Genomic DNA, 21,352 nt, shown 5'->3' on the forward strand with positions numbered 1-21,352 from the left:
CTTGTTGAAATCATAGACATCTAAACATTACCAAAGTTTTAAAATGAGGATATGCAATTTCAACAAAGGAGAAGATTAAAGCTTTAAATACGATTGTTCTGTTGTAAATATGCTAATTCTGAAATGAAAAGCGTGCGTATCGCTGTGATACGCGGTGCACAACCCTGTGATTAAATGTTGAAAGCGTGCGTGTCGCTGAAGTAACACACAATGGTTAAATGGCAATATAACAACGTGCGTATCGTTGGAGATGACACGCGATGGATAAGTGTTAAAACAAAATTAAATAAATAAATCTCAAGAGCGTTGTAAGTCGAAAGCGTGCGTGTCGCTGTAGTGACACGCAATGTTTTCAATCACAACGTGCGTATCGCTGAAGATGCGCTCCTTAAATAAACACTTTCAACCAACACAGTACCTTGTCGTGTCTTCAGTCTTCACCGATACCTCAATAAAGTTGTTGAATAAAGGAACATCCAATGAGGTTGATCGAGTAGAAAGTGATTGTAACCGCCCAATAGGAGTCGCTGAAAGACGAAATTTAGAAAGGCAACTCCGTTGATTGGAAAAGCGGTAGTTTCATCCGACCAATGACATCACTCGAAATTGACGAGGTGCTGAATCCGGAAAAAGATCAGCGTGGGTGGGGTGGAGTCTCCCGATCGTCGCCAAAATATGTAATAAACGAAGATGAAGCGGTAGGTTCAGGTAAGGAAGTTTATTCTCTTCAATGATGACTCCACCCGTCATGGACGTCTGGTCTCCGTGAAGCCGGTGGTTACAATGGCAAACGGAAAGACTCAGCCGTCCATGCACGAGGGAAGCAATTCAAAACACAACAGGGTATACACGGGCCGTGGCACGTGTATACATATTTTCAAAAGTAAACACACTAGACTCAGGCTTTGACTCGTGAGGTGGACAGGAGTCGAACCCACGAGCCAAACCCACGTGAAAGCGGCAACGCGAGTGAAGCCCTCCATTACACCTAGTGTCAGATGGGCTGGGGGCGGAGCAGAATGGCTGAGGTCACAATGAACAACGTTCTGCTGATGTTGGTAAATGAAGTAATTCTCCAAAGTTGATGTGCAGTGTACCTGTAATCATGTTGACTAGTGTCTACATTACTCCCGCCTTCAAGCGCTATGAGTAGGATGCCACACTTTGCCCATTGGGCATCGCTGATGGTGCTCTGCTGGCAAACAAGAGAGCAGGTCTCGCTTCCTCAGCGTACGCGGATCTTCGATCTGAACTAGTGTAAACTATACATAGGACAGGATAACTGAATAAGAGAGTAATTCTGAATGAGTGTCGCCCAGGGCACCTGGGGCCTCATTTATGAGAAATGACGCATCGCTGCGTGAAAGCAGCGATGCGTCACTTCTCAGTGCGCACTCCTTGCGACATTCCTGATGCGTCATATTTAATGTATGATGCATCATGTCGCAAGTAGTTACAGATACGTCAGTATTTCTGACGTATCTGTAAGCGCAAAAGTGACGCATTGCTGGAGTGTGTCACAAAAGAGACTCAACTCCAGCAATGCGTCCTTTCACATGGGGCAAGTCCCATGTGAAAGGGCCTGCGTCAGTCTTACGCCTGCTGTGAGGCTGGCGCAAGATTTTGACGCAACAGTGTCCTAAAAGTGACGCAGTGAAATCTCATAGATTTCACTGCGTCACTTCTACGACCCTTCCTTGCGTCAATACGCCCCCCTTTCATACAATAGTGCCACAATTTGCAGACAGCAGTCTCTATTCAACACACTCACAAAACGAAGAGCAGAATTAGGTGCAGAAGAAAGGGAACCGAGAAACAGAGGCTAAAAACAGCAAACAAACACTTTCGGGGATTCAGGTTCAGTTTTGAAGAATCTTGAATCCTGCAGAGACGTCCACTCAGCTCTCTACCCTATGCGATGGGGGCCACCTCGAATAAGTGCAGGCAGGGAACGAGTTGGGGGTACACGTGGGTACACGGCGTCCACCCACTCTTTTCACAGGGTGGTCGCCGTCCCCCCTGCCAAGACGTTGGGCCCCACAGAATTAAGTTGAACTTGTCCCAGTGTCATTTTCAGACTCCGGGACGCGTTCAGCAACTCCAGCACGTTGTCTGCTTTTCATTCAACAGCAAAGTGCAGGCAGTTGGGGGCTTTTTTTACACCTTCAGCCGTGCCAAAGATTAAGGAAGAAGTGAAGGGGCCATGCAGGCCATGCAGAGGCCGAACTGGTGAGGCCTATTGGTCTTATGGGAGTGACATTTAAAGAGCAGGCAAGAGTGCAATGTAGATTTGGTGAATTTCTTTATTAACTTTTATTAACAATGCGTGGTGGGGGTGCTAATAACGTATTGAATATCAGTCAGCACAATTTGTGGTGCTTTTGTCAATCTGCATCTGAATTTTTATTTTTTTATTTTTAATAGCCAGATTTATTTGATTGTTGCCTCTCATAACTTTCAGCAGCTCCCTCCTCACCCATATAGGCAGCGCTGGTTTCATGAATAATGTACTTCTAATGCATAATTCGGCAAATGTATGAAATCTCTGAAATGTGCAGTTTGGTGACACTAGCCTTTTTTGTTGCAGTTATATTTAGCACCAAGGTTTTGGAGCACTTTACATGAGTACCAGTTTAATTGCACAAGGCTCCAATTAAGCACTGGAAAGCTAAGTGATTTGCCCTGAATCACAGGATGCTGAGCTGATGCTGAGGCTCAACCTTGTTCCCCAGGTTCAAAGTCGGCAGCTCTGGCTCTAGTGCCATATCCTCTCCGCTTTCAGTATTAGCCTACAGGGCACACTGTTACCTTTCATAACTCTTTTTTATTTAACATTTCTTATTGCTCTGCCATCTGCTGCCCATTTTAAGCTCTGCAGCTAACAACTGATACTATTGCCCAATTCAAGGGCGCTAAGTTTGCTGACCTCTGTACCTTTTGGCACCTTTACCTCTGTTACTAAAAGTCTAAATTAAAACTCAACAAAAGCAACAAGAGCTCAGTGGTTTCCTTATTAGGTGGGGGGTGTTGGACCCCACCCACTGTGTCGCGATAAGCGTGAAAAATAAAATGGCAATGAAACATTGCCAATGGAGCACCGCTGCTGCTAGCCTGCCCGAGCAAGGAAAAATGGGGCGTGTCCTTTGCTGCCGATTGGCAGCAGAGGACTGGAGCGGTGACCGACTGGGCTCTTCAAAGTGTGCATGTCAGTTTGGCCAGCTGTCTTAAGTCAGCCAAACAGACATGCACACTTTTATTTCTCCAACCCGGCTGTGTTGCACAGCCAGGTTGGAGAGAAGCCACAGGCTCCTTGTGCTTGAGCAAGCATCAGGCCAGCCCGCTCAGGTCAATTCAGGCGCTTCTCCCAGGCTTGCATGAGAACAGCGTCTGGATTGGGTGGGGAGCCTGTGCTGAGGTCCATAGACTGCTGGAACACCAGAGAAGAGCTGGAGAGAAGCTGCTAGGCCGTGTTAGCCAGGTCTTTTATTTATTTATTTATTTGTATTCCCCTAACGCACCCTCAACCCCCACCCACCCAGCCGCCTCTCCACTCTAGATCGGTGGTGGCCACCCCCGCGTGAGTTCCTGCATCGCTTCCATTCCACCGCCCTTGATGGTTGGCATCCAGTTCCTGTACTGATCATTTTATTTCGCAAAACATATGGTTGTGCATTACAGACAAACAACTGCACTTTGGCCTCATCTGTCCAGAAGACATTGATCTAGAAAGTTTGTGGTTTATTCCATTCTGTTTTGCCATCCTAAGCAATTTAGCAATGTTCTTTTTGGAGAGGGTGGGTTTTCTCCAGGATACCTTTCTATGAAAGCCGTACTCGCTCGGTCTTTTCCTAACGATAGGATCATGCACTCTAATGTTATCTGCATTGAGAGAAACATGCAGATGTGTGATACTTTGCAATTTATTGGAGCAGCAGGTGGTCTGATTTCGGGGCAAATCTGCAGGAATGCCACTCTCTGTAGATTCATCCATCTTGAATGTTAAACGGGAAACAGAGTTTATAACGCTATTTTTACAACGAAGTACCATTACAACGCGATCGTTACAACAACTGTGTTGTTAGTACGCAATACCTTAACATCGCAAGTCATTAGAAAGACTTGCTGTAGGGAACGCTAAGGTATTGCATCTAAAGTCCAACACCTTCCCTACTGTTGCGCAAACTGGAGATGGAATAGTAAATAATACTATTTCTAAGTCCAGTGAGTCCCCAACTGTAAGTCGTTGTAATGACTTGCGATGTAAGGGTAATGCGTACTAACAACGAGTCATTGTAACTACCGCGTTGCAAAAGTATGCGCTGTGATAGCAAGCGATGTAACATTCTATATTCCTTTAAACATTTGTAAACAACTTTCTCTCTTTGAAAGGATGGACTTTATATTGTTTCGAAATGTTTTTATTACCTTTCTCAGACTAATGAGCAGCAGACATGTTTGAAACCCTCACAATTATGTTTTACCCTCGACATAACAAAAACTCCAGCCCAAACTGTCGAGACCACGGGTAACGCTATCTGAAGATGAATTAATGCTGTCTACCTCTTTAGCAGCAATAGATTCTAATTGTGTTCCTAACTGTTATTGCAGTTAGAGTGCAGCTCCTTTAACAATCTTATCCTATCTTTTGTACATGATGAGGGCATCCCTGATACAGCATTTTCCTGCAGACAACCCTCCAAGCATAATACTTTAATATATTGAGTGTGGAACAAATTTACAGACCTTTGTCCACCTCTAATACAAACCTCTGATCGGTTATGGTAAAAGCATAATTTCTATGAACACCCTCCAGTTTATTTTTCATGACATTGTACATATGCATGTGCAGGGGCTCTTCTCTCCCTATGCCACTAACTCTGCGGCCAGAAGGAGCTCTATTTCAGCTGGCCTCCTCCATGCATTGGATTGCCTCTGCATGAACTGTCTTTATCATATTTTATTTATTTATTTTAACATTTCTAAAGCGCATGGTTACGCCATCTGGCGTGTCCCCGCGCTAAGCGGACTCACAACTGGGACCTACTTTGGGCACTTCAGATATAGTTTGCCAACTAATACATTTTTGTGATTCTCCTATACTTTAGTATGCAGAGGAAAAGCTTAAGCTTAGAACAGGTTACTTGATATTCCTGATGAGCCTGCCTTCCCCCGTCTGTAATGAATCATATCTGAACTGTGTTACTGTGAAATAAAGAGGACCTCACTCCCTCAGTCACCCAATGCAAAGTCAACCAGAGTGCATTTGATGTTGATGGAAAGGCCCTGCATTGATGGAATCTGTAAAACTACTAAGCTTACCTTTCATAACATATAACCATGACCAGGTTCAACTGGTAACAGCGTCGCTCACTGCAGGTACCACCACCCTGTCTCAAAACTAAGCATTTTGAGTAGGTAGGTAACGTTAAAAATGGAATTTAAATTCAGTTATCATCATAATCATCTAAAATTGATGTTCACACTCTTCATTTGTGGTTGTAACACATTCTAATTAATTGATTTTTTTTTTATTCATTGGTATTTAAATTGAAACTGAATCTATATGCATTAGGTTAACCAGGATAAGGTGTTCTGTACAAAATGGAACTATCTTCCCACAATTTTAGAGAACTCTCCTTACCTGCTCTCTTTCAGGAAGGGGCTTAAGACCAGGCTATTCACTCGTTCGTTAATTCTATATAAATGCAAAGGTTTGATTATTGCTAAGATCTGGCCATCACTTTAGGTTTCTTTTCGTGCTTAGACGCCTTTGGGTATTCGTATGCACTCCATAAATACATTTTAAAAAAATGTATAGCTCTCAGATATCATAACAAAGAATATATCTTACCCTAGATTTGCACACTTTTATTAAATTTGTCCGGATCAAGATAGTCCAAACTTAAATCTAGATTGAAGATTCTTGTGAGAGTTGCAAGCAAATTTCAGTGTGATAAAAATGTTAAATCTAAGCCACCATGATATTAAAACATTTCAGTATTATCTCTCGGGTATTTGAATTGGCTGTTTTAGTCTGTATTGCCATTTTGCACAATACATATCTAGAAATGCAGCATTAATGAAAACTGTATCCTGACCCACAAATTAATCTATTAGAGCTGGGCAACCCCATCAGGGTATGCATTCTGCAAGCAGGACGCTTGGCATCCTAGAGTCAAATAATCAATATATGTCATGTATTTGTAATTAGCAATAAAACAACATATACCGTGCTTCAGTAGAAGGCATCAGCTGCCCTTACTACTGTTTAATGTTCATGTGCTGCTCCCATGAATAAGGATGAGGAGACTAACATCCTTCTGTGAAACCCCCTCCAAAACCATATATTTACTCCAACTATTGGTATCAACCTACATCAATAAATTGTAATAATGGGTCATTTTGCTCAGTGATGCGCTCTATGGTGTTTAGAAGGTTTTACTCCAATGTGTTTAGGAGGGAAATCTAAGCAGTTGATGTCAGTTTAGGTTAAATTATTTCATTTAACCAGGAATTACATCCATTACATTGGTTCCCGCACACTTTATGCGTGCACTGATTTTGTTTCTCGTTACAGGCCTGCAGCAGGCAGGTCGTTGTTAAATATCTACTGATTTTGTGTCTCTCCACAGCCCTACAATTGGCAGACGTGGTTAATCTGCAGATCCCTGCAAACAGAACCGCACACAATACGAGCGTATACAGCGGCAAAGAATTAATATTAAGGAGAGGGCAGCCTTTTAAAATCATTGTGAAATTCAACAGAGCTCTTCAGGGTGGAGAGAGCATCGAACTCACTGCTGAGACCGGTGAGTATTCTAACAATCTTCAAAACCTGTGGATATAATGTCAGTTATGTAATCCTAATATCTGAAAAAGTGGATGCTTAGTGATGAATTTCTAGTAACGGTATGGATGTTTATCTAGAACTCTTGACTGATGCACGTTATAAGATGGCGGCATCAGTACGGATAGTTGTTTTGCTTCAAATCCCTGTGATGTTTTTTACCTAAATTGGAGTTTGTAATCAAATTTACTATATATGCTAGATTGTTTGCCCTCTATTTTAATCATGCTTGTATTTTGTTTTATTGTTCTTGTCTTTTATGACTAATCATCGAAATAAAGACTTTTTGATTGATTGATACTAGTCCAGTTATACACCTCATCTGGGCAATAATAAAAGTGGAGTTGGTAAAGTTCTGAAATTGCTTTAATTTGTGATGTAAACAGATAAAGCAATGGGTTTCTAGCAATTGGTCTGTGGAACAGAACAAAAAATTGCAGACATTGATCGGTTTCTCACAGGGAGAAACCCCCTTGGCAGAAATGGATTTTACACTGATTTATCATATGAATCCAACCACATAAAAGTGTACAGGCAGAATCTTATGTGTAGCCTGCTTCAATATTAATGTAGACTCACCATATTTGTAATTAAGAGGTCTACAACCACTTCTGGGATTTATAATAAATCTTATGGGCGACAAACAGTTATTTAAATTTTCCATGTAAAATAAACGACAGAGCCCTAGAAACTATCTCTGAAAGAGATGAGAATCTTCAGAGCGGGACTGTTAATTGAACACAGTGCGAGATCCATGATGGAGTCAGCTAAAGAGGCAATAATCTGCCACCCTCTAGTTTCTACTTTTTTCAATAATTTATGTAATAGTTTGGTTTAGTATGAGCAGGAAAAACACGTGTGTACATACATTCTGAGAGTACTTCTTGTAACAAAGCTCTAAGAAATAGGGTCTTATGCTGAGTCTTTTACAAAATCCTGTAGAAATGATACCTAAGGTCAATTACACCTCGTGTTTTCTGAGGACATCCTACATTCAGGCAAAAGTGGCTTCTTCAAAAGATTATGGGGTTTATTTACAAGCCCCTTGTGCCGCCGATATGTCGCGTTTAATGACACACTAGTGGCGCAGTGTGCTGCCCCATATTTACAAGGACACGCAAAACCACCCTGCGTGGCTTTTTGTGTCATTGTAAATATGGACCCTTTTCACGCAGCACTTTGCATAAAAGGGGCATTCATTGGGTGTTGCTGTGGGTGTTCCCATGCAACACTCAAGGAACAAGACACTTTCCCAGATTTACGTGAAATAGTAAACCTGTGAATGTGTCAGAATGCTACGCCACACCAGGGGAGGAGTATGGCGCTGTAACGAGAAGACATTTTTTAATTTCTCCTCGTTTTTTCTTCTTTCTATGCGTGCTGCTTTCTGCAGCGCACATAGAAAGAAAACACCTCTCATGATTGATTGTGTGCAGGAAGGTGACCCTTCCTGTGCAAAAACAAACTCCCTGCAAAGCCGGCACCCTTGCACCATTGTGCAAGGGTGCCTGCATCAGTGCATGGCAGTAACTGTGTGCCTGCGCAGGGGGGGGAGCACAGAGATCTGTCATATCGTTGTAAATATGAAGCATCCCTATGCTTTGAAATTGACGCAGTGCAGCAAAATGGCTTGCATCATTTTCTCATAAATAAGGCCCAACATATTTTGTTCAGGATTGAAATTGAAACTTTTCATATTGTGATTTAGAGCTAGATTACGAGTCAGTCACCTGTTTACGCACGGATTGGAATTACGAGTCGAGCGTTATTCAATGCTTCCGATAATTATCAGCTGTGGTAAATATCTTAACCTTTGTTCATTTTCGCCAGCTTAAACCTGTTGAAATTTAACAGAGGAAAACCATACTGTACTTACTGTATCATGTGGATATTGCTGCATTGAACACCAAAATCGAAATGTAATTCCCCAGAAACTAGTAGTAGGTGCTGTTTATCTCACCCAATAAATAACAAACTGCATGGTATAATATTTACCTGGTGAAATAAATAGCACCTACGCATTTAATCAGAACCTTACTAGTCTAACTCTTGAGGGTCCCGGGTAAAGAACGGGACAGCAGAGTATGTAATTGATGATCCTTACTTTATTGGAGAACTCCTCCCAATATAAAGGTCAAATTCCAAATCTCACCCCAACCCAAATTCTTTTTCCTTCTTCTTGGGAGAGAAACATGAAGAAATTTGCTGATTGTCCAGTCCACAGAAATATATACCATCCCACTATCTGGGGACCTCCCTTCGCCAGAATGAATGCCATATGATCATAATATTGTTTCCCTTCATTCTTGTTCAGACTGCTAATCTCCACTGATATTTCTTGTCATTGCCAGCGAGGTATCAGATCCATTTGCATCAGAAATTTGTACCTGGCCCAATCTATAAATACAACTACAACTATGAAACAAAACTAGGTGGACCCTACACGCATTATTTCCATCTTGGCAAGTGCTTGGATAAACTCGGTGGCACCAATCAGCTAACTTCGATTAACTAATGCAAACATTCACTGCACACAAAATAAATATTCGCTAATTTTTATTTCCCTTACATTTAAACTGAAACATTTAAACAATACATGGCGCATGGTTCTGTTATGGCTGGAGAAAATTCTTAAGGAAAATGAAGTGCCTTTTTACCTTTTTTAGCAAAGTCCTTTTGTAGCCAAATTGGGTAGATTAAGGTTATGAAGTTGCCTTCACATTTTTGGCATCTGCTCTTTCTGCATCTTCAATCACCAAAATCTAAAGTTGTAACTTCGCTGTCTCAGTCAGCCTCTATGCTGAATATGTACAATAATAATGCTTGAATTATATCTTATATTAACTTGATATGGTATTGTGAAGTCCAGAGTTTTCTTTATAAAGTTTTAACTAAGACTTTAGCTAATGTGGACAATTGAGGCAGCCTTGTAGGGCAAACTATACAAGAGGTTGCTCAGTAATGCAGTGGCGCAGCTGTTTGTTTAGTGTGTAGTAAGATGCGACCCTAGACCTTCAGGAAGGCATTACCAGTACTTTTGCTTTTAATCTCAAAATGAAAGTGATGCTCTCCCTTTTTACAATAAAAATTGAGGTACTTCATACCTGTGTTAGCCCACTTAAAGCATGGGAACGTGTGTTTGAATTCATCTCAGCCAATAGTAAACACTGGGGGCTGCTTTCTAGCCCCATGCAAATCGGAATTGGTCTTTCCCCAATGGGAATAGTGCAGCTTGAGCTGCCAAGCCAGAGTCTCTAGAGATGGGAAGGCAACAGTGGCGGCTCCTCGAGGGAGTGCTGCGGGGTGGTGGTGCAGGGTTGGAGGTAATAAAGCCCGGGGCCGAACGGAGTTAAGTAATAAATAAATAAAAAAAATTACATTGCGCGCGCTGCATTGCCATTTGGCTAGGGAGCGCATGCAATGTAATGTGTTTTATTTATTTATGTATCTACTTCACTCCATTCGGCCGTATGCCAGAGTTTACTACACCCCACCTGTCGCCTTCCCTTAATTAATGACAGGAGCCGGGAGCAGGTTGTAACACGTTTTTATTCTTCTATATCTGCTCCGTAACTAACTCTCCCATCCTACCCTTCCTCTTCCTACCCCACGCCCCTTCCTGTCCTGCCTATCCTGTTGCAGACAGGGATCAGGCACTGACGATATGACACCTCCCCCTTTTGAACAAAGTCTTACTGTCTCTTAGACCTCTTCAATGAGGCGCCTTGGCCGTCTGGTCTGTCGACTGGGACGATGACGCTGTTCCGGCGTCTTGGCTCGGTGGCTCATGGTATCGTCTTGTCTTGCCGGGCTGGGACAATTTCGATCACTGCTTTCGCTTCGGCTCTCTGAGTCAGTGAAGCACTCACACTGTTGGCTTTCATGTTGCCGGTGGGAGTTACATTTTTTGAAATGTGAAATATTTCTAGTTATCCGTTTGTGGTCGGCCTCTGCCGTGATCATAGTTCCTTTCCTACTGCTAACCTTCAGAGGATGAGCAAAGTAGCGGCTGTCCTCCTTTGTTCTTCGGTCACGTCGGACCATCACCCAGTCTCCTTCTTGGATGTCAGTGTCTCTTGCGCGCATGCGCCTATCAGCATAAGTCTTCATTTGTAGTTTCTTGTCATAGTCTATTTTGACTAGTGTCTTGTGATCAACATTTGCAGTACGAGGTTGAAGGGCGCTGTCCAGAGTGGGCAGTCGAGTGCGAGGGACTCTTCCTAGCATCAGAGTGGCTGGGCATTGGTTAGTAGTATTGTGAGGCGTGGTGCGGTACGCCCGCAGCACCTCATTCAGGGCTTGTTGGATGTCCCGGTGAGCTAGTTCCACTTGCTGCACTGCTTTCTTCAAAGTCCCCATGAAGCGTTCCACCATACCATTTGCTTGGGGCCATAAGGGTGTGATCTTTTAATGTTTAAAATTAAGGTGTCATGCGAATTCTTCGAATTCGTGGCCATTAAACGGTGGTCCGTTATCCGACTTGACCCATAATGGAATGCCCCATGCTGCGAAGGTTTCGTCGAGGACGGGAATCACTGCAGTCGCTTTGGTGGATGATACCAGGTGTGCGAACGGGAATCGGGAATATTCGTCCATGATGACGACAATGTATTGACTTGATTTTAGAGGGCCAAAGAAATCAATTGCGACTTGCTACCATACTCCTTCTGGTAATTCGACATTCGTAAAGGGGCCGGTTGTTCGTCTCGGCTTACCAACTGACATGAGACACAGTCTTTGAGTGTGGCCTCCACCATTTGATCGAGAGTCGGAAACCAGACACGTTCTCGAAGAGCCTTTTTGGTGGCACTTATCCCTCTATGGCCTTCATGAGCGAGGTTGATCCCTCCTTGTCTTAGTCTTTGAGGAATTACGATCCTCTCCCCTATCAGGATCAAACGATCTTCGCTAATGGACAGCTCCTCATGAATGTGTTTGAACGCAGTCAGTTCCTGGGAACTCGGGCCAGAGTCCTGAGAAGAGTCTTTCACGTGTCGCCATGAGTTGTTGTGTATGCGATCTGTGACGTCATGTATGACGGGGGCCTGGGCAGATGCTTCTTGAATCGCCGCTAGGGGAACTGTAGGTGGACATGCCGTGTCGATGACAAAGTGGATATATTCTTCAGCCGATGAGCATCCTTCACTGGTGATTGAATGAGGGTGTCGGGACATGTAGTCTGCCGGATTTTCAGACTTCCCTGGCTTGTGAACAATTGTGTATATATATAGTCCTGAAGTCGTAATCCCCATCGTTGGATACGTGGGGACATCTTGACCTTGGGATTACCAAAGATGGTGACAAGTGCTTGGTGGTCCGTGATGATGGTAAAATGCTTGCCATATACAAAGAGATGGAAATGCTCGCATGCCCACACCACCGCGAGGCTCTCCTTCTCCGGTTGGGAGTACCGTTTCTCAGTGCTAGTAAGACTGCGGCTGGCATACGCGATGATTTGGCTTTGTTCTGAGTCTTCCTGGTATTGTGCCAGAATGGCGCCAAGGCCCACCGGGCTGGCCTCAACAGTAATTTCAGTTAGTTTCTTTGCATCAAAGTAGGCCAGGTTGATGGCAGACCTAACAGCTTGTTTGATTTTGTGAAACGAATGTTCACAGGCATCCGTCCAGGCAAAGGGCTGGCATTGACGGGTGAGCTCTCTTTGGGGATGGCTGATAGTAGCGAAGTCCCGGATATATCGTGCACAATAGCTTGCCATTCCGAGGAAGGAACGGAGGTCACTGACGTCTCGTGGTGTTGGGGGGTCCGCAAGGGCTGACACCTTTTCTGGATCCAGTTTCATGCCATCCCTGGAGAAGATGTGGCCATAGAATTTCAGGGTCAATCTGTGAAACTCACATTTCTCGGCATTTAAAGTCAGGTTTGCATTCAGCAGGGCGTGACATACCCTGTCTAGGGCCGTGTCATGTTCGGTCTGATCCTTGCCAAATATCAGTAGATCATCGCTGTAGTTGAATGCATTTGGTATCCCTTGAATGACACGTCTGATGGCCTCTTGGAAGATTTTGGCAGCTGAAGAGATGCCAAAGTTCAGACGCTTGTAGCGGAAAAGTCCTTGATGGGTTGTAAAAGTAGTGATATAGCGTGACTTGTCTTGGAGCTCTAGCTGGTGGTACCCCTTGTTAAGATCTAACTTCGAGAGTACTGTGGCTCCGTTGAGGCGAGCGATCATATCGCTGATGTGCGGTCCTGGGTGGCGTTCTCTCTCAATAGCCATGTTAGCTGCACGCATGTCCACACACAGGTGCACTTTGTTGTCTTGCCCATTCTTAGGTACTACCACTACGGGCGATACCCACGGAGTTGGCCCCGATGTGCGGTCAATGATGTCAGTCTTTAGTAGGTCTTGGAGTTCGTCATCGACAGCTTGCTGTAGGTGAAATGGCACTTTCCTGTGGTGTTACGCCACTGGTGTCACTCGCTCGTCGATGTGTAGTTTTACCTTGAATTGGTTTAACTTCCTGAGCCCCTTGAAGAGATTTGGAAACTTCGCAACAATGTCCGGGGCATCTTCAGTCATGTAGAGGAGTTCTACGAGCTTCAGTCATTCAGCTGTTGGCAGGCTGAGCAGGCAGTCAGCCACATCTGGGCCTTCCACAACGTGAATATAAGCTGAGATTTGCCGGTCTTTGTACAATAGGGTCGTATTAAAACGGCCCAGGCATGGCAGTGGTTTTCTGGACATCCATGTGAGTATCCGGACAGCTGCGGGTTCTAATTTAGGTCGTGGTTTCATGCTTTGGTATTCAAGTGCGCAGATGTAGTTTAGGGAGGCTCCCGAGTCTAGGACAAACTTTGCCGGGTGTTCTCCTATCCGGATGTCTAGCTTCGGATATCTTTTCAGCCGGTCTGGGTCGGATACCATACAGATGTATTCGTCACTGTCTTGTGACACAGGTGTGCGTGACGATGACTCGCTGAATGTTGATTTCCGTGATCGGTATGAGCTCGTAGACCTGATACTCGACTGAGAGGAACTAGAGGAGCGGTCTTCTCTTCCCTTCACTGCATGAGCGTGATGCTGTGTGGTAACTCGAGGTTTGGATGATCTCCGCACCTAGCGTTGAGTCTGACAGACGCTTTCAAAGTGGTTTTCCCGGCCACAGCGATGACATCTCTGACCGATAGCTGGGCATTGTCCTGAAAGAGGATAGTCCTGGCCGCATCTGTAGCACGCGGGTGCATTTTTACTGGACTTGGTGTGTCGCGATTCATGCTGTGATGGCGGCCTCCGGGAAGACGTGACGTGTGTCGGCTTACTTGATCTGTGATAACCTGTCCGGTGCTTCTTTTCCTTGTGTGCTTGCATTCTGAATGCTTGCTCCTTCCTCTCAGTCTCATTGGTTTCCATCTTCTTTGCGTGATCTTCTGCTTGGTCGTTAATTCGTGTCATTTCTTCTATTTCTTTAAGGGTGTAATGCTTCTTCAGTAGTCACCGCCGTAGCGATTCAGATTGCAGCCTTCAATTATGCAGAGCCGCAGTGCATCTTCAGTGTTGAAGTTGTCAAATTCACAATGGCGGGCTAGCCGTCTGATGCACACGATAAAGTTGCACATGCGCTCATCTTTCTCTTGGGTGGCTAGATTAAATGTGTAACGTTCGTAGTCCAAATTGCGTTTGTGTAGGAATCTTCAGTCGAGGCCTCCCTTGACCTCATCGCAAGGGGCGGTAGCCGCATTAGGCAGTTCTTTGATAATCTGCGCAACATCCTTCCCTACCAGGTTCCGCAGGGCTATTAACTTTTGCTTGGGGTCTTGTACTTGAGACCCAGTCATGTAGTCTTCAAAATCCTCGGCCCAGCTCTTCCACTTAGGTCCCATGCTGTTGCCGGACGTCAGTTCCAGGTGGTCCGGTGGCCGCAGGTATGGCACTCCCATGAGTGCCTGAGGGGCAGGTGCCGGTAGTGGTGGGTTGCCTAGGACGGCTGGTCCGCCTCCTGAAGTGCCTGTCGAGCTAGTGACCGACATTTCTGCTTGTGAAGTCACTCAACAGGCTTCTGGTGCTTACTTTGATGATTTTGATTTCCCCAGTGTCCACTTAGTGGCTTGAGCACATTAGTTTCGGTAGTGCCTGACTCTAAGATGGCCGACACCAAAATTTCAATGAGTTCCTGTGGGGCGCCTGACTCTAAGAGGGCCACCGCTCGGGACACGTGGTCTCTGTACTGGCTGGTGGTTATCACTCTTTCAGTCTCTTAATTAGGCATTTATCACTCTGCAGTTCGTCCGTTCAGGGTTTTGGGCGTTTGTGACTCACCCTCTCACTCCTGAGCGTGGTTGGCTGCCTCCGGTGCACTCTTTGTCTTCGGTGCCGGTTCGCGCCAAATTCGTCGTTTTCTTTCCTCCTTCCCGCCGTCCCCGGGTGGCCTGCCAAATCAGGAACATGTAGAACTACCGTCCGGTAGCACGGGCAGGATTCCGGAGTGAGGGTACTGGTAGCATTCACACGTGGTGCGTGGAGCGATTTTGTTTCTGCACTCTCTGCATACCGCGCTGACACAGGCTGCGGGCTCGCTGCTCAGGCCGTTCATGGACGGCAGGGATTTTAGGCGCGTGGGGTCTCAGCAGGGATCCCACCCTCGTCGCCAGTGTCGCCTTCCCTTAATTAATGACAGGAGCCGGGAGCAGGTTGTAACACGTCTTTATTCTTCTGTATCTGCTCCGTAACTAACTCTCCCTTCCTGCCCTTCCTCTACCTACCCCACGCCCCTTCCTGTCCTGCCTGTCCTGTCGCAGACAGGGATCAGGCACTGACGATATGACACCACCCTGCCCCTACCCCACCCCACTGCCCCATATCACTCCCTCGAGGAGCCGCCACTGGAAGGCAGCAGGGCTACTGTGTTCTATGCCTATCTGTGCAAACCATCACTCAGATCTGTGGCTGGCAAGTGTGTAAACTCTCAGATCAGTGATTTGCATGTCACAGATTCGAATCTTGGCATGGGTAACTCGGCCCTCCATCCTTCGGAGGTCACCACCTTGAGTTCCAATACAAAAAGCTGTTAGTGGTAGAACATGTTGTTTACAATCCCTTGAAACGAAGAACATCCTCAATTAAAAGAGTCTAGAAACAAATCATTGTATCAAGTTTGAATGTTGTCATTGCAACTACGCCTGCAAGAAAACCATAGACGCATTACTTTCTTTTTCACGTGTCCTTTACTTTTTCAGTGTCCTCTCCAAAGACCAAGTTTCCTCTACCCAGCTCAGCGGCAAAAGGTTCCTGGAGCGCAGTGCCGGAACATGGGCCCTCAAACACCATTACTTACACGATCCTCAGCCCCTCTACTGCTAGCATTGGACGCTACGACTTGAGAGCCCAAATCTCCTCCAGCATCAAGAGTTCAACCATCAAACTCGGCCAGTTCATCTTGCTCTTCAACGCCTGGTGTGCAGGTACCAAGTACTTTTAATATTCATTTCAATATTTTCTTAGTTAATTCTTTATTGCTTGATTAACAAAAATCGTTGCAGTAAACTTTTAAAACTTATACAAAAGAAACACTATTATTTCAATATTGTCCAACTTGCTCCCACAAACCAGGGTACCACAACAGTTTACAATATGTGTCACAGAAAGAGTAAAACAAAGGTATTATTAAAATAATGATATCCTTATCTCATAACCTGCCATTGACTTGACAGAAAGCACTAAATATGAAAGTTGATGTGCGGATTTATTTGCATCTTCTCTATAGGATGCCCTCAAAACATAATTATCTCTAGGTCATGTCACAGACAGATGAACTGCAGAAAGCATCCGAGGAAAGCGAAAATCAGCAATGCTTTTATTATCTAACAAAATCTAATAGTACAATATTAACAAAGCTAATAATGTTTGCTTTGATATTGCGAAAAGGGTTTCACAAATTCATTAGTCCCTAAAAAGCAGGCACACCATAGGCAAGCTTCCTTTACAAGCAGATCACGCACAATACTGGCAGTAGCAGACAAAATACCCTCGCACACAAAACTAAGCAGCAAAGGCAGCAGCAAAAGCGCAAGCTTCCCACACCTGCAGCTACATGAATGGGCATATCGACAAAGAACAGCGATAAACATCGCTGAGCGAGCTTAGCGCGGATTAGCTTAATGCCGGATCGCCGGATTTAATCGCAGACATATCGCGTTTTAACAACGCAAATGTCCACAGCGATATTAAATCCGGCGATAGTGGCGAAATCCGCGCACATCGCTGGAGATCCAGCTCTACAAGGGAAGCGATCAGGTAATCCTTGCTAATAGGGAGACGTGGATTCAGCCATAGAATCCACCTCCCATTATATATATATATAGCTAAGTCTGCTTTTTAGTAGTCGTTAGCTTTCGGCGTTATCCGCGATTAGCCCGGATTCTAACATCAGAATTGGTTCCTCGGCCAGTTTGTTGATAGGGAGTAGTGCTGTAACTCCTTTATTCCCGTGTTGCATTAGTCGGAAACGCCCACTTTGCATCTCATTAGAGATGCAAAGGGAGGCATCGCTAATAAGGTTGCTAACATGCGCTAATACATGTTAGCACTGCCTTGTAAATAGGGCAAAAGTATTATCTCCGCTTTTTTGGCTTTTAAAGCCAAAAAAGCAGAGATAAGGCCCTTGATAATATGCCCGAAGTACGGGAACAGCAGTACTGCTTTTCCTTGTTCATCAAAATGGCAGATCTCAAGCAGCAGTAGTGCAAGCTTCCCACACCTGCAGAAACATGAAGTATGGGAACAACAATACTGCTTTCTCTCAGGCACCAAAACAACACATCATATGCAGCAGTACTGGACGATTTACTCAACTTTGGAACTTCTACAGCTCAGCAGCAAAGCTCTCCTCCTCACACATAATACAGGTGAAACTGCAACAGGTGTACAAGCTTCCCTCACTCATAGAACGTGTAAAGAGCATCAGTGCATGCTTCTTTGATGGTTGTAAGTCAGAATATTGGCAACAAAAATATTGTGCTAGAAAACTATCATAACCTGAATTACGACCATTGGTTAACGTATAGGTGGTGCGGGCAGTGCGGAAAATTGAAAAAAACAAAAAAAACATAGATGCAAGAGCCCTCGTCAGGAGGTCACTGCGGCTTGCACCACCTTTTCCCCTGTCAGTGTAGTCAATGCCAATACCAACATAAATATTAACCATCGGTCTTTCCTGTTTTATGCAATTCTTTTGGCCAGGAGACAAATTTGTAAAGTTTGCGTAGATAAAACAGCCCCATCACACGCAGGCTGGTTTAGATCTTGTAACAAACGTAACCTGGAGTATTGGGATTTGTTGATCCAATGGAGATAGAGCTCAGGGTTTCATCCCCCCCCAGTCCAATGATTATGCCTGTAACACTCCAGTGACTGGGTCTTCCTCGTTACATTTATGGTCCTACAGGTTGAAACATAACTCGATGGAGTTATCATCTGCCTACTCCTCCTCTGGCTCCTTTAAGCAGGACTTTTCTGCCACTAAAGCATTAAAATCGTGTCTTGGCATAGGCGACAAACAAACAAATCACTATCTAGACACGCTAGGTGGTTGGCGTTCCTGTTTAAAGGGCAGGGCAAATGAGGACAAAAAAAAAATATATATATATTAACCATCACACTCCTACAAGTGTGACGATTTAGATTATTCCAAGCCGCCAAAGATATAAGAATGACTTGGGTGGCAGATATTTGTCATTTTTAATGTATATTAAGCTAATAAGCAACTGTTGTTGTGCTCCTCTTCAAATTACACAAACAGCGCCACCCTGTGGCAGGCTGTCATAAGTGCAGTGTTGACTGTTAAGTCCAGGTGCTGAGCACTGGTAACTCCTGGCTCAAATTAAGCACTGGCTGTGTGGTAGTGTAGGTTTATCTTGGTGTAGAGTGATAATGAAATACAGGGGGTGTAGGTAGCAGTAAGGGTATAGTAGGTGTAGGATCTAGTTGCTGATATAGGCCAATGCTTAAGGTGGCGTGGGTGTAAAGTGTTGGTGTAAGTTTAGGCTACAGGGTGATGGGATAGGTGTATTGTATATGAATGGAACAGTTCCATGCCTGCTCTAGGCTCTTATCATATCTTCTGCTGTTCACCTAGTGACAATCTCTGTGTTCCAAAGGTAAAGATCATGCTGCCATGCTTACACATATATTCTGTGAGACATGATGTGTGGAGAGAAAATGTGCAGAATACTCTAAGTTCCTGATGCAAGTGTGATAACAATGTAATAGTAAGGCAAAAAGAATGAAAAAATAGCAGCTCTACAATTTTGTGTTCACTCGGGCCGGGTTTTGTTGGGGAAAGATTTTAAAGTTCACCCTAATATCCGGAATATAAGAGAACGAATGAAAAAAACATTTACATCGTCACAAGCAAAGGACTGACCTCTGGGCGCAGGATACCGAAGCACTGCTGATAGAAGTAGACCTGAGATCCCATTATTGTAAAATGTGTACAACTTTTGCTGCTTATGCTTGTGATAGCAAATACGTTTTGCTACAGTTTTTATGCATAAAGACTATGGGGCTTATTTACAAAACACCCCTTGTGTCAAAGGTGCTTCACTTTTACTATAAGAAAAAGTGATGTACCGGTTGCGCAAGGAAGGGCCGTGGGACGGTGGGGGGGATTTCGACAGAGGATGACAATGGAAAATTAATTATTCATTTAATTTCCCCTCGTCATCAGCCATCGAAAATCTCCCCCGCCGGGTCCCAGCGCCCCAGTGCTCTTATCTGCATGGGCCGCAGCTGGCGCTAACTGTCAATATGAGGTGGTACCAGAATATGGTAGTCAGACTATCATTTGACATAAATATGATGTCCTAAATATCGTTGACAAAATATTGCCCAATTGATGTTAATAATAGATAAGCTATACTCACTGGGATGATACATTTGTGAATACTAGTGATGTTTTTATGAATTTTACAACTTGCTGTATAAACCATTTAAATGAAATGTTTTTTATAAACGTCTTTTATGGTAAATTTTACCGAAATAAAGATATTTTGAATTGAATTGAATTGAATACTATTCAGGACACACTCTTTTTCAGAATATATCTCTGAAAATGATGTTCAGTCCTAGAGCCCCCACTTTAACACTTAAAAGATGCAACAAAGGCTCCCTATTCTGCATTTCATTGTATTGTAATGGCATTTATCTAGCGCTTTCTTATCCCCAGTGTCGCCAGCATGGACAAGTAAGCATCTACCTCATTTGTTATGCATGGCTTCAAGAGTAATGCTTGAGGTGTTGCCTGTGAGTGTCATAATCTGGTGTGTATACGTGGTTCATAGATGTGCTCCAACTCATAAACATATCACAGCGATTTATTGCATGAGGGGAACAGTGTGAGAGATAAGATTGCATTTTCAGAGATAAATGAGTAAATGTGAGCTTGAAACAAATACTGCCAAAGGACTCCCCCCACAGTCCCTAGAACACTCCACCCAGAGAAGGCCCAGTCTCATCACAACAGCCCTAGAACCAATGATCACTCGCCCCTAATTCACTACTAACTCATGACGATCACGTCTCATCCATAAATCTCCCCATCTCTGCTTTCAGATTGTCCAATAATGACCTAAGGCCATCTCCCTGAGAAAAAATAAAATTTCCCACCACGTCCATCTTAAGGGTAAAAAGAAAGTGTAGCAAAGTGACATCGCATGCACACCCAAACCCAGATTTATTGGCCTTCATGCAACGAAATGCTGTGTGAAAAATGGTGCTGCTTCAAACAAAGGACAAAAAATGGTGCACTAGATCAGGGTCGGCTTTATGGAAGTGCGACCAGTGCGGTCGCACAGGGCACTGACCTGTGGACGGGGGTGCTGACTTCAGGGGCTGTGCTGCATTTTGCAATAACTGATAATTGGAGTGATGAGGGGCACTTTTGCCCAGTGGTAGTGAGAGAATCAGAGAAAGAAATTGTTAGACCCGGAATCCCTGGTTGTCTGAGGTAGGTACCTTAGGCCAAAAAGGGACCCGCGTTTTCACATCAGGGAAAAGAAGGTCCCCTTCTGAGATAGCCCCTGCTCACCCCCTTCGTAGCTTGGCACGGGCAGGCAGGCTTATCTTTGAGGCAAATATGTAAAGTATTCGCAACCATGCTCAGAGCAACCCAATGATGACACCACAAATAGACTCCACATGAGTTTTATAAAACCTAGTATACATTTTATAAAAAAAAGATATACGAAAAGACCACACAATATAAATCCAACATATGAATATGTGTACTATCTCTCCTGGCCGGTTTTCCGGCTAGTCAGCCCTTGTAAGTTCCGGCGATATTAATGAGCACTTCTAAACATTCCACTGTAATCCTAATACCATGTTTTGCAGTTTGTAATGCTAGAATCAGGCACTTTTGCAATGTAAAAATAATGCATTATGTAACACAACAATCAGGCACTTTGCAATGTAAAAATAATGCAATGCGTAATGCAACAATCAGGCACTTTGCAATGTAAGAGTAATGCAATGCGTAATACAACCACCAGGTT

At 44.2% G+C, this 21,352-nt stretch overlaps 1 protein-coding gene across 1 annotated transcript in view; it reads left to right on the plus strand.

Moving 5' to 3' along the window:
- Window positions 1-21,352, plus strand: part of LOC147705983 (protein-glutamine gamma-glutamyltransferase E-like) — a 201,081-nt gene that overhangs the window by 26,341 nt on the left and 153,388 nt on the right. Inside the window, exons 2-3 of the mRNA XM_086929013.1 lie at window positions 6,633-6,809; window positions 16,040-16,264. Of these exons, the coding sequence (XP_086785139.1) occupies window positions 6,633-6,809; window positions 16,040-16,264 (402 nt within the window). The remainder of the gene's footprint in view (window positions 1-6,632; window positions 6,810-16,039; window positions 16,265-21,352) is intronic.

The sequence above is a fragment of the Lissotriton vulgaris genome, chromosome 7 (genome assembly GCF_964263255.1).
Source record: "Lissotriton vulgaris chromosome 7, aLisVul1.2, whole genome shotgun sequence".
Taxonomy (NCBI): domain Eukaryota; kingdom Metazoa; phylum Chordata; class Amphibia; order Caudata; family Salamandridae; genus Lissotriton; species Lissotriton vulgaris.